The sequence below is a fragment of the Grampus griseus genome (genome assembly GCF_964374135.1).
Source record: "Grampus griseus genome assembly, chromosome: 5".
Classification (NCBI taxonomy): domain Eukaryota; kingdom Metazoa; phylum Chordata; class Mammalia; order Artiodactyla; family Delphinidae; genus Grampus; species Grampus griseus.
Genome location: NC_138998.1, coordinates 88,005,567 through 88,020,066, shown reverse-complemented (window position 1 = coordinate 88,020,066; position 14,500 = coordinate 88,005,567). Strand labels below are relative to the sequence as shown.

Below are 14,500 nucleotides of genomic sequence, written 5' to 3'. Positions count from 1 at the left end.
TGTGGGTCAGCCTCATCCAATCAGTTGCAGGCCGTAAAGGCAAAGACTGAGGTTTCCCAAAGAAACAGCAATTTTCTGCCTCAAGACTGCAACACAGAAACCCTGCTTGAGTTTCCGGGCTGCTGGCCTGCCTGAAGATTTAGAACTCAAGACTGCAACGTCAACTCTGACCTGGATTTCCAACCTGCCAGCTGCCCTACAGATTCCACACCTGCCAGCCCGCACAATCATGGGAGCCAGCTTCTTAAAATAATCCCCTTCTTTCTCTTCCTCCCTCTCTACTATATGTATATCCATAGATAGAATGAGAGAGACTGACAGAGAGACAGAGACAGAGAGAGAGAGAGAGAGAGAGAGAGAGAGAGAGAGAGAGAGAGAGAGAGAGAGAGGAAGGGGCAGGGAGAGATATCTATTTATCTACTATTGGTTCTGTTTCTCTGAAGAACCCCTCCAAGCTCATCTCTTGTCATCCCCTCCCCTGCCCATACTGCACTCTTCCACTTCTACACAAATAATCACCTGGGACTAATCCTGAACATCTCAAACATTTCTTCAACACCATCAGGGTGTCCTATGTTCTCTCCAGATTCAAGCGACTATACATTCTTCTCCTTCGTCCTTTCCATCCTTGATTCTCCAGGTTAAGGCCTATTTTCCCTTTAGGTCTCTAGTTCATATATGATTTCTTCTAGCAAGCCTTCCTAATCCTTCCACATCATCAGGTGCCCATAATGAATGTTTTCTTTCTAATCTGTGTTTCCCACTTTTCAAAGTATATTCAAATACCTGTTCATGCATCTATTTCTCTTTCAGACTAGTGGTTCTTCCACGTTTGGGGACTCAGTTGCCTCAGAGATATGATGAAAGCTCAACGGCCTTCTACCCATAAAAGTGAAGTTGCACACAATATTTTCCACAGATCCCTTTACTAGGATGCCAATTCCTTAAAAGCAGGCACTGTGTGTACTCAGCACTTGGCCCAGTGCCTGCCACTTGGTAAGCACTAAAAAAATGTACTGAATGCATACCCATGTTTACTAGAATAATACACACAGTAAGATAAAACATCCATGGCTAAACATATTCAGTTTGAATTTTATAGCCCTCAAGTTACTTGAAGAAAACTTAAGAAAGTAATTCACAGGCCTCAGTAAATAATTTAAAAACTAGTCCAATGCTTAGATTAATTATGTACCCCCATACCAATTCTATTGGTGCATAAGCCCTGGCCCTAGTTTATTTATTTTTTTTATTTTTTGAAGAAAAATCAGTTTGCTAGGTTGATAGCCATATTGTGGTTTGCTGCAATAAAAAGTTGATAGCCATATTGTGGTTTGCTGCAATAACACATATTACCTAAATAAAGAAAGACGTGCCCCTTTCAAATCAAACTGCAAAGATTCTTTTTTCTTTTTTGTGACAATGCCAAGTGCTAAAGAAAGTGGGGTGAAGTGAATACTGCCATGCCCTGATGTCTTGCACAAACCCAAAAGAACATAATGTGTGAATTCTGATCACAGTTGTTGTACTTTCTGTGATTCCAGATAATTCTTCTCAACCCTTCGACCCTTCAATAATACGTGTGCTCTGAATGTAATTCAGCTCGAATCTTTTCTCCTTCCTCCACTGCTAGGACCACTGCCTTTGTTCAAATCCTCATAAAATCTTGTGTAGATCAGCCATAGCCCCACTTCCCTGCTATCGTTCTTTCACACTTCTACAGACCATCTACAAACCATCCTGTATGCTCTTGCTAGAGTATCTTTCTTTAAAAAGAAAAGAGCACATTTCTATTGAATAATTTGCAACTGACATTGCTCAAAACTCTTTAATGGTTCACTGGCTACAGAAAAAGAAACAAACAAAAAATCTTAGTATGGTATTCAAGGTGCTCATACATTTGGCTCTAACCCTTAGCTCTAGTCAACCAAGCCCCATCATTGTCTCCTGGATGCTTTTTCTCCAAATATATACATGGCTCACTGCCTCATGCCATTTAGGTCTTTGCTGGTATATCACCTATTTAGAGCAACTTTCCATGAGCACCACGTGAAAAATAGTACATCTTTCCCATTCCTCTCTGTTCTCTTAACCCAGTATGTTTCGTTTTGTTTTGTTTCTTTTTAGCACTTATCGTGACCTGGTATATTATTTATTTGTTCACTTCTTTATTGTCTGTCTTTCCTCATTAGAATGCATGTTCCATGAGAGCACAGGCTTAATCAAACACTTTAGTCATTGCTCTATCCCCAGCACCTAGAAAAACTGCTTGGCTCATTCATAATAGATACCCAGTAAATTGTTATTGAATAAATGAATGAGTCTCTGAACTAGTCTACCTCCATTCTTTTTTTCACAATAATTCCTCAGACAGGACTATTCTTTTCTTCCTACACTACCTGACAAAAATCACATCCATATTTCAAGCCCTGGCTCTTTAATATGGGGTGTTCTTTCTCTGTGTTCCCACCATGCTTTGAGTCTCTCCTAGGCAAGAGATGCTTATTCTCTTTCACTCTTATATAATTGGATATATATATGGAAAGACCACCCTTTCTCCACTACTGGCATTTCCTTCTATGCAGAATGGAGTTCAATCAGTAGTAGTAAATGGGGCCCTTCTCTGTACCTTGACCATTTTTTCCCTGAAGCAGTGAGCTCACTCATCTGACTAGTAAGTTGGGGAAAAGTAACTTAAGAAGGTTCTGCTCAGGTCTCTCCTGTTCCCTCTGAGAGCAAGCTGCCTGCAGAGAGCATGACTCCACTAGGTGGGCGAGTGCCTGATGCTCTCCCACACTAAGCTCCACACTCCAACCTAGCATTTATCAGCAATGAAGACTGACTCTCTTATTTGATTTCTCAAACTTCTCAGAACCTGGGAGTAGAAAGGGAAGAAGAGTGTCATTTATTATGTTTCTTCAAATCTCTCAAGATGTCCATGTCTCTCTTCCTCGTGAACCAGAAGCACCCACCTAGCACAAAATCTTAAAACATTTAGAAAACTGAACTGAACTGAGTTGCTTTTTAAATAATGATAAGACTTTATATCATGGACCACATTCTCTGGCCTGTGACCAACAGCCAATATTCACAGGAAAGCTGATAGAATCTGGGTTGGGGATCAGTTTTAACACAATAGGCGTTTCTCCAGGTAGTGTTAACTACAGGACTGGATCACAAAACCTAACTTCCTCTGCATCATATTCAGTGAAATGAACTAATAAGTGCAAAAAATACTTGGTGACTGGAAATGAAGTCAGTAAAGAAAACATGCTTGGTTTGAACTTCACAGCCTTCAAACATTCATACTACACATTCACTTACACACTTTAAAACTGTGATATGTTGGGAATGATGTATACTTAATTATGAATAACCACTAATATGCATTTTAAAATAAAACTGTTTTCTCGTGGCAGAGAAACTGACTGCTCCAAATCACTGATGCTTTCACAAAACCCTGGAAGATCTAATTTTGTAAATGAGTCCTCTAACAAGTGAACAATTTCACTCAAAGAGTATATTGTTCTCAACCTGGCTCCCCACGGGGTCACTGAACTCACAAAGCACTTAGATTACATTAAAAATCTATAGAATGTGGTTTGATTTTCATGAAATGAAAGAAAATCAAAATAACTACAGGCTTTTCCATTAGAAGAAAAAAGGAGAAAGAAAATCTGCTCACCTGAAAACACATCAAGTCTTGCAGCCCCTGCATCTCTGAAAACAATATAAAAATACTGCTTCAGTATGAAATTGTATTTTTAAAAATTACATTAATCTGAATTGCTCATGTGACATATGATCTACTGTCAGATAGCAAACAATGGAGAAATCTGCTTAAATTGCTTTAAAAACACTAAAATGTTTCACCCTGCATTTGTAGACTAAGACCTATGATCCCTCGTAATTTGAGAATATTACAAAGCCTAAAAGTCAGAAATTTAAAAGAAGAGATGGAATTTAGTGGTAGTTACACAAGAAGCTCAAGAAAATGGATATGAACATTAAAAAAAATGGTTGGAGAATAATCCAGAAGTCATATGAAGACTTTCATGATATATTTTAGTACAAAAAGAAAAAGAAAATTACTAAGTACTGTGTACCATATAATCACATTTTTAAAGAACATATATGATATTCATGTGCATATCTGTAAGGAAAGAAATCAAATGTTAACAGTGATTTTCTCTAGGTCAGAGGTTGACAATCTATGGTCTATGGGCCCACCAACTGTTTTTGTGAATAAAGTTACGGGAACACAACCATGACCGTTTATTTACATATTGTCATATACCTATTGCTTATAGTCTGCCTTCACACTACAATAGTAGAGTTGGGTAGTTTCAACAGAGAACACATGGCCTACAAAGGTGAAAATATTTAATATTTGGTCTTGCACAGAGAAGTATGCTGGACACCCCCACACACAAATGATGAGGTTACTGGTGCCTTTTCTTTTTTTCTTATTTTCTTAGTTTTCCACAATTCACAGATATTATTTATGTAATTTCTTAAATTACTTTTTAAAGTAGAAACTTTAAAAGGAAAGGAGAAAGAGCCAGAAGATCCTGGTTTCCACATGAAGGCTGTGAGAGAAAGGAGAAGGGCAATGAGGGCTTAGCTGACAAGGAAGTGGGTATGTTGAGGGAAGGAAGAGTCTAGAAGGAAGCTCAGAATAATAACAACCAGTGGGACTCTGGTGGGAAAATCTGAGTGTCTCCCAAAATTTCCATCAGTCCTGACCCAAAACTACCCCAGATAAATTGGAGTAGGTACAATGTACCTGTTCTACAAAGTTGGCCCCTTAGCTCCTTCCTCTAGCCAACTGCTGCTTCTAAGTGCCTCCTCTAAAGAAATTCTGGGGTTACCACTGTCATTTCTTGGTCATTATCCATGTGACAAATAAATATTAAACCTTCCCTTCTAATCCTTACCACAGACCCGTGACACATAGGTATCATTATCTCCATTGTATAATTACACGTTATACAAAGTACCATGTATACAATAATTGCTCAATAAACGCCACTGTACTGAACGGTTTTTTTCATAGAAACAGTTTCTTCACAGAAAAATTCCATGGAATGAGACAAAGAACAGTCATTTACCTTTACGGCATATTAAGACATTTCATAATAAGCTTTGTACTTGAGCCCAGGTACTTTCTCTCTGAACATGTGCTGTATCAGGAAGAGTCCCCTAACAATTCCTTCCTATCCTGTCACATTTTTTCCTCCTCTTTCCACAACATTCTTTTAATACCTTCCAGTTCTAATTTTGACAACTCCAGGAAATCATCAAAATCTTGAATACAATGATATAAAATAACGTCTTAGAGTAACACAGGGACTTTATGAAGACCTCTGTAAGACCAAGCAAGCATCTCACGTAAGTCTGTTAAATAGCTTCATTTGCTGTCAATTACTAGCATCTAAGCAGCGGTGACAAACTTCAGTGTGCCCTGAAGACAGAGGAGCTGAAGAGTTCAGGCTGGCCATGGGGAACACTGGGAATGGCAAAGCTGAAAACACAGGCTGGTCCCAAGAGTGCACCTGCTACACACCTGATCCCGTTGAGGAAGGCAGCCTCAAGGTTGGTACGTCTAATCTTTAAAAAAACATTAAAAAAGCATGGGATCCAGATTCTTTTATGTGGCACCTCATGTTTCTCAAACTTTACAAACAATTCCTTCTTTTCTTTTTTATAAATATTGTGCAAACTTTCAGTATGAGTCAAAGAAACATGAGACAGGCTGGACTTGTTCGGGGGCTGCCTGTTTACAAATGCTGCTTGAAGAATTGCTTGATTGATCACATTTCCCTCACTCCCCTGAGTCTGCAGTCAATCTTTCTTTGCTAATCACCCTCTCTACTCCATAAACCGTTCCCACTGTTCTATTTCTTCTACATTCTGATTTTACTTGCCCTCCTTTGTTGAAATGAATGAGTGAAACAACTTTATAGGAGAAAAGACAGTAGGCAAAAGAGACAGATGTGTTCTTTCACACTTACAGATGTCAAGTTTGCTGGAAATGGACACTGAGTAGGACAGAGGACTAATGGATACAGGAGGAGGCTTGCTTCAAAGCTTTGGGCAGAAGCAAACAGTAGAAACCCTGAATTCCTGCAGAGACTAACCATGAACATTCATGTGTAGTAGCCCCATCTCTGTTAGCTCCACCTAAGTTGCATTCACAGCTCTTCTGACCAAGCAAATTTCTTTTTCTCCTCTCCCCTCCCTTTTTGTGATGACGGTGATTCCATTAGTCCTGCAGAGTTTCATATAAAGAGGAGCTAGGGACTTTTTACTTAGCATTGAGCATGGCTGTGCAGGAAGTTCTAGATGGCTGGTTAAATGACTACACCCTGTGGTCACACTCAGTCACCTCCCTTCAAAGGCCAGAAACAAGAGGAAAATGCAAAACGCTGTAATACAGTCATCAATCAGTGGCAGGGAATTTAGATCTCCCCACTGAGATCCCTTATCTAACAACCGCATACTACTCCCTGGGTGGACTTTGCTTTCTGCAGAAAAGGTGACAAAATCTTCTGTTACAGGCAAATACAAATATAAAAAAATCAAATGCCATATTCAGTGAGCTGAAAAACTGACTCCTTCACAAACACACTATTGAGCAGGTCTTAAATTGTTAAAGAGATTTCCTTAAACATCAATACCTTTGTCAGAGACAGTAAAATGGGGCAAGGGAGTTCTGTAGCCAGATAGCCTGAATTTGAATTCTAGCTCTACCAAATATTAACTGTATCTCCTTGAATAAGTCATCTAACCTCTCTGTGCATCAATTTCTACATCTGGGGAATTCAAATAATGATTCCCAGGTCAAAGTGCTGTTGTCAAGAATAATGAGTTAATACCTCTACATGAAGAGCTTAGAACAGGATCTGATACACAGCAGGGTATCAACAACACTTAGCTCTTTTCTCCTTAACTATGCAATTCACTTTGATGCAGACTTCAGTAAATGCCCAAACCCAAACCTAAATTCTCAATACATAGTATACATTGATACATAATTCAAATAAAATCCAAATGAATATCTGCTATTACATGGTTATAAACACAAAAACAGATGTCCAGATGAATGGATAAAGAAGACGTGGCACATATATACAATGGAATATTACTCAGCCATAAAAAGAAACAAAACTGAGTTATTTGTAGTGAGATGGATGGACCTAGAGCCTGTCATACAGAGTGTAGTAAGTCAGAAAGAGAAAAACAAATACCGTATGCTAACACATATATATGGAATCTAAGAAAAAAAAAAGGGTCATGAAGAACCTAGGGGCAAGATGGGAATAAAGACACAGACCTACCAGAGAATGGACTTGAGGATATGGGGAGGGGGAAGGGTAAGCTGGGACAAAGTGAGAGAGTGGCATGGACATATAAACACTACCAAACGTAAGGTAGATAGCTAGTGGGAAGCAGCCGCATAGCACAGGGAGATCAGCTCGGTGCTTTGTGACCACCTGGAGGAGTGTGATAGGGAGGGTGGGAGAGAGGGAGACACAAGAGGGAAGAGATATGGGAACATATGTATATGTATAACTGATTCACTTTATTATAAAGCAGAAAGTAACACACCACTGTAAAGCAATTATACTCCAATAAAGATGTAAAAAAAAAAACAGATGTCCAATTTACCTGCACTTCAAGTATGATCATAAATACAAACTGAATAAAGATGAATAATTCCTCCTTTCATCTGTTCTTTTTCCTATAATACCTTGATTTTATAGGAAATCAAGTCACAAAGCATTCCAAGTGGGGAAATGACAACGTATTTTCATCTCTTAATATGACTAGACTTTATTAATTTTATAAAATGCCTTTGTCCCTTTGAATAACCTTTGTTTACACATAATCCTTACCTTGCATTGTCCAGCAATTCAGCCAGTGCTCCAAAAAGGAAACTGTGAGTGGTGCTGATGAAGAAATAGAGGGAAAACCAAAGTTAAACCAACTCTGTAATCAATGTAAAAGGTTCAAGACACGTTCAGACAATGTTCTCCAGTTCTAGGCAGATAATCAATTACGGAGTTATTCTAGAAACTACTTTCTCAGCATGGTCAAGATTCTGAAGTACATGACAAAGCCAGGGCTAAGAACACTATTGCCAAAATATCCTGTCTACTCCTAATGAAACAAAGACTTCAAGGACCTGACTGTACTTAAAGCAAATTTTGACATTTTAAAATTGCTTGATAAGCATTTACTCAAGTCTTTTAGAGAATGTTTCATTAAAGCTGTATTATTGAAGGCCAAATTACTTCTGAAAAACCTTGATCAAAATCCAGGCTCACTGAAAGACCTTAAGACTCCATCTGCAGACACAGGCACTGGCAGGGGACCCTGTTTGCACCACTAATCTACACTTTTCTGTGCAATCTTTTCACCTTGGACAACCCTGATCCTTAAATAATCTCACAGATTACCAGTGGTCACTCTCCCCTGTATCCCTCTTGCCAAGTCCTGGGCAATAGAACACACTAGATAGCCATCCTTATTTATACTTTGAAGGCTGAATGTTCCTCTGGGGTGATATCAAGCCACCTTCAGGGTCCCACACTTGCTTTTCATTTGTTGTTGTGGATATTTCAATCAGCAACCTTATCGCAGCATTAAAGTAAGATTCAGTAGGCAATTTTCTTTTTATATTTAGTAAACAGGTAGCAGAAGCAAGAGAGACCCATTTATCAAAAAACATCTGCTCATTTGTACAGGAGGAAGGATAATCTGCAATGTCTCAGGGACTCCAAATACCTCAGGCCACAGGATGATATGTTAGCTAAAAATTTATTTAAAAAAATATATACATATATCTATTTTTGGAATTTTAAACTATAAACACATGCTGATGAGGGGTCTCTTGACTCCAGTCAGCTTTCAAATTCGTCATCAGAATAAACCTACTATGCTTCTAATGAAGAGACAAGTTTGTGAACCACTATCCTAATTGCTTAGTACACCATTCATTTGACTCTTAATTATACCCTACAGTAGAACTAACTCCTTTAATGGCAGATGTCAGATGTCTCTGATTTCTGAGCTTAGCTGCTCTTATAAAATAGTTGCCTTTTAATAAATATTCACTGTTCGTGAAAAAAAGCATAAACCTACTAAATGCAATTATTGCAAAAAGGTGTCCTTCACTCAAAAGAAAGTTAGTACTTAAAAATCTAGAACAGAGCAAAAGAAAAGTGTCGGTGACATGCTTTACAAAAGCAGCACTTCAAACCACAAGCCTTTCTAAACAATCCTTCAGGAAAGTAACTGCAATCATTCTGATCCCCCCCCAAAAAATGCCATATAAGCTTCTGTACCATTTCACTTGAGATTTTTACTGACTGCCTGCTACGTGCCAATGTGGGCAGACATGTTCTTTACACTTTGCGGGCTCAAGTTAGTGGGGGATATGAAAAATACACAAGTAAACAAACATATAAAGATGAAAACACAGATTATGATTCAATGCTACTAAGAAAGAGGTATGGGGAAGAGTAACTGGTGAGGAAGGGAAAGCCTTTCTTCACAGAAGACATAAGCTGAACCCTGAAAGATGAGAGCTCAGTCCCTTGCAGAACTGGAGTGAAAATGCTCCAGCAAGAGCAGGAGGTGCAAAGACCTTGAAGCAGAAAAGAGCCAAGCAGGCCAGTCTGCTCTGGCTATGGCAAAACGGGGAGAACACAGCAAGACATGGGATGGCCAGGTCGTGCAGTGCTTCCTACTCCATGGTTAGGAGCTCATACTTGGTCCCCATGCAACTGGAAACCACTGTCATGTCTTAAGAAAAGTGACACACCTTGGGGCTTCCCTGGTGACTCAGTGGTTAAGAATCCGCCTGCCAATGCAGGGGACACGGGTTCGAGCCCTGGTCCAGGAAGATCCCACATGCCGTGGAGCAACTGGGTCCGTGAGCCACAACTACTGAGCCCACATGCCACAACTACTGAAGCCCACGCGCCTAGAGCCCGTGTTCCGCAACAAGAGAAGCCACCGCAATGAGAAGCCTGCACACCACAACGAAGAGTAGCCCCAGCTCACCGCAACTAGAGAAAGCCCGCGCGCAGCAACGAAGACCCAACGCAGTCAAAATTAAAATAAATAAATAAATAATATTAAAAAGAAAAAAAAAAGAAGAGTGACACATCTGGTTTAAGTTTTTAAAAGCTCACTCTGGCAGCTTTTAGGAAAACGGATCATAGGGGAGCAAGAAGGGGAAGCAGAGAACCTAGTTTAGAGGCTATGAGAAATCCAGAGGGGAGATGGCAGTAGAGATGGGGAGAAATGGATGAATTTGAGACACAGAGGTGGCATGAAGAGGACTTGATGATTGATGGATTGGATGTGGGGGTGAAGCAAAGGAGGAATAAAAAATCACTCCTGTTTTTACTGAGGCCAGTCTCAGATAAGAATTTTATCTCTGGGAGCTGAGACTATGCCAATTTGTATCTGATTTTGTTGCTGTGGCTTCACGCTGCTGTCACTTTTGTTGTTAAGTTACCAGACCACCAACTGATAATGGGGTAGTATGGTGGGGGGGGAGGTTGGGGAGCAATAGCTATAGAAACTATGCAAAACTGAGGCTGAGGAACTTTTCTAAGATAAAATTCACAGTCTTTCCAGCACTCAGCTTATAATTTTTCAACTTGCTCAAAATTGCTATTTCTTCATTTGTCTTCTACCTGTTAACTTTTAACTACTTGTACCATCCTTTCCAGCTTGAAATCATTCTCCATGATAACAAGATAAAACTAAATATCTGCTGAATATTGCCCGTTTGTTTTATTCTGTTGTCTGTAAAAATTACACTGTTTTTCCCAAGCAGCAAGGCCAGGCTTCTTTACATTTCCATTTCTGTGGTTTCAAATCTGCTGCATCCTTTCTATCAATCGGTACTTTCAGTAAATACAAATTACTAAAAGGTTCCAAAAACTCAACATACCACCGTGAATTACACAGCACTCACTGCTATGCTTTGCTCTGTTGGAAATAACAGATGGACAAGAAAACCTCTGTCACCTGCCTCTGCAATCTGAATATTCAATATAACACCTAAAGAGTAGCCAAAGGGGCTACTGGCCTGACAGAAGAAACAGTGCCCTAGTAATAACTAAAATGTGAGATTCCTATCCTCATAGAGGTTACATTTTCAGAAAGCCTCAGGATGCAACAGCGGCTGGAATCGATAAATACAAATTACTCTTTGGAAGGCAACTTTAATCTTTAAAATGTCAGTGTGTTAGGGAGAGAAATCATTAGAGATAGGCCAGGATGGTAGAATGAGGAGATGGACAAACGTCTCCATTGTGTGGACAGGCTCCCCGTTCCGGCTACGCCAGGGTACTCACGAGTTGGCATGGATGAAGTCCAGATTCAGCTGGGCCCGCCGCAGAGCGGTATACTTGTCGTCCATGGCCTGGAACGCGACCCGCGCGGCCCTCGGGCACCCAGACGCCAGACCCAGCAGCCTTTCGCCCATCTCCACGCCCACGTCCACGTCCACGCCCACGCCCACGCCCTTGCGCAGACACCTGGCTCGGCGAGCACGCGCTCCCCCTGGTGGCCGGAGCGCGAAGCTCACCCTGCGCTGTGGGCCCGAGTGTCTGGCAAGTTAAGTCTGGTCCTGATCTTGGATCCACCTGGTGATAAGGCGTCTGGGCTAGGCTCCTCTTCCCGAATTGAGGTTTACGTAACCTTACTAAACACTTTTCTATCATTCCCCAACTGGAAAATGGAGCCCAGGGCTGGGGCTAGAATTTGATCAGAAATGATCGCACACACACATACACACATAAACACACAGAATGGGAAGAATCTGGGAGGCGAGGTCGGTAAGGGAGCTGGGGACGGTAGGGAAGGAAAACGGATAGTTTCCCTTTTGCGGTTGTTACACAGCAGAGGTCAAGGCCCTTTGTGTTCTCACCCCAGCACTTACCCGTGTCCCTTGGGTTGTGTTTTCTCCAGTCTAAGGAAAGAAAGAAGAAAAGCGGTCAGCCAGAGAGAGAAAGGAAGGAAGAACTAAAGGCAATCAGAACAGAATGTGGAGCCTTGTGTTCCGTGAGGACCTTTTTCACCTGTCAGCTGCCATTCAATTGTTTGATGTGCTGGCGCGATTCAAAGAATAGACATTCTGTATTGTTCCAAAAGACAGAATTGGGCAAGTGGAAGGTGGAAAGAGGGGGATTGGGGATAAATATAAGGAAGGGCTGTGTATGCCAGCTGTCCAAAAGGGGATACAAAGCACTGAGTCACCAAAACCTGAGCTGAAACAAGATTTGTCAAGGATGTGTTATGGAAAGGTGCTGGCTGGGATGACAAATTAGTAGGCCTAGTTGACCTCTAAGTGTTCAAACTCATTCATTCTAAGGCACTATGACTTGCAAATAAGGTAGTTCAATAGTACTCAGCAGATGTTTTATATGAGAGTTTTAAAATCAGAAACAAGCATCTATGGAATAAAGAAGTTGGACTAGATGTGTTTGTGATTTCCAGGCATTACACAAGCAATGAGGCTCACAAAAAAAAAGAAAAACAATGTCAGTTTTGGGGTACTCATTCTACTTCCAGAGAAAGAAGTTTATCTGTTACTACATTTGTAAGACTCAGCGGAGGAAGAGAGAATCTGAATGGCAACCCAAGCGCACATGGTGCTCTAATTTGAAAACCGGTAGTAAGCACAAACATTTCAAATAATTTTCCTGATTGCATTTTTGTTTTAACAGTGGCTATGATGGTGTTTTGATAGCAAAATTCTCTTTACTAAGCAACGTGAGCTATTTTTCCAATCTTTCCTTTCATAGAACTTCAAGGAAAGTATGATATTTTATTTTCATTTTATGAGTAAGAAAACCTTGACAAGCCTCTTCTGGATTTATTTTATTACCCCCAATTTCCAGCTGCTACCTCAAAGAAATTTACTTTTGGGAGGGCACCAGAGCCACTAGCCTATACTTAGTAATGGGCTGTAATACCTAATTTCTACCAGAGGGAAGGGTGTGATTATCACAGAAGCACTCCGTCTAATAATCTGAGAAGAGCCCTCCTACAGTAAGTGGGCAGTCCCAAAGCACTAGACATTTCCGGTTGGCCTGGATGACAGACACGCAGGGGGGCTCTATTAGATGGTGCTGAAAAAGAGCCCTGAGGTCATTGTGCACAACCCACCCAAAGCCTTTTTCCCCATTTCAACTCTGCTTTGCCACTCTGCTGTCATAAAGGCAATTCGTTTCCTCTTTAACGTATACTTTTGGGATTGCCTGTCTCAGCCACCCCCCTCAGCCCTGCCTCAGTATTCATTTTAACATTACTTCATGATAAAAATACTAGGGGAATAACAGGGAGGAGAAATTTAAAATGAGAACATCATCTGCTTATCTTATGGTTGATCCTGATGTTGAGAACAGTCAATTTGGGATATGAGACTCTTCAGCTCTTCCTAACCAAACATTTCGGCTTTGCAACATTCATGTACTAGTCACAAATGGCGGCTCAAATTTTTCAAACTCCACTTTCCCCCTTTCGCTTAACTTTGTATGAACCAACATTTCATTACTCTACACAAACATGTTTAAACACAAAACAAAGTTTATAAACATAAAAAACGGACACTTGTACCTTCCAACCATGCACAACGGTGTGCCATCTCCTAGGAACTATAAGAAGTGACATCGTCCTAAGATAATAAACACAGAAAACAAATGCTATTAAGGTGATAATGTTGAAAGAGGCCAATAACCCTCAATCGATAATAATGAAATGTCTCTGAAAGCACCTCACACCATTATGGCTCATTTTCTTGCTTTTGTGTGAACCTAGTCAGTGTGTTTTCATCTCTTCCAATCTACTCCAGGTTAGACAATGGTGGGGTTTTCATTATAGAAATTCTGTTACCCATATAATTGACCATCTTTATATTCCCAAATATTCAGCACTGTGATAAGCATCCCTGGAGACGGTGGAAAATATGAGGCCCAAAACTTGCTCAAAGAATAGTGATGGTATTAAATGAGTTAGAAAATATGGTATTCACTCTGGGTTGGCTAACCCACTAGCCATTTTCCCAACTTTCCTCTTTCTACTATCAAAGCTGAAGACTTACTTTTCTAGACTCCCCTGCAGCAAAGGTGGCCATCTGACTTAGTACTCTTGAATAAGATAAAAGCAGAAATGTGTTGAGTGGTTTCTAGAAAACCACTAGATAAAAGGCACAGTCGCGGCTGGTTCTACCTCCCTTCTTTCTTGTTTCTGCTTTAAATACAGGTGCAATTACAGGATATTGAGGTGTCATTTGCATCCATGAGGGAAAGTCAAGAGAATTGCATGAAGCAGTCCCAAACATTCTTGAATTACTAAACCAAAGCCAGAAGTCACTCACCTCCAGAGTTTTCATTATGAAACAAAACTTTATTGGTTTAAGTAATTATAATTGGATTTTCTTTTAGTTGTAGCCAAAACTGTTCTTAACCAATAG

The 14,500-nt window shown here is 40.3% G+C and overlaps 1 protein-coding gene across 1 annotated transcript in view; it reads right to left on the bottom strand.

The window, feature by feature from the left end:
• MORC1 (MORC family CW-type zinc finger 1) overlaps nt 1-11,524 on the bottom strand; it is a gene marked incomplete at its 3' end in the record, with an annotated part of 179,097 nt that extends 167,573 nt beyond the window's left edge. Inside the window, exons 1-3 of the mRNA XM_082655264.1 lie at nt 11,379-11,524; nt 7,899-7,952; nt 3,686-3,720 (exon numbers count right to left, since the gene is read on the bottom strand). Coding sequence (XP_082511390.1) covers nt 3,686-3,720; nt 7,899-7,952; nt 11,379-11,509 — 220 coding nt within the window. The 5' untranslated portion in view covers nt 11,510-11,524. The remainder of the gene's footprint in view (nt 1-3,685; nt 3,721-7,898; nt 7,953-11,378) is intronic.
• Nucleotides 11,525-14,500: the final 2,976 nt, after the last annotated feature.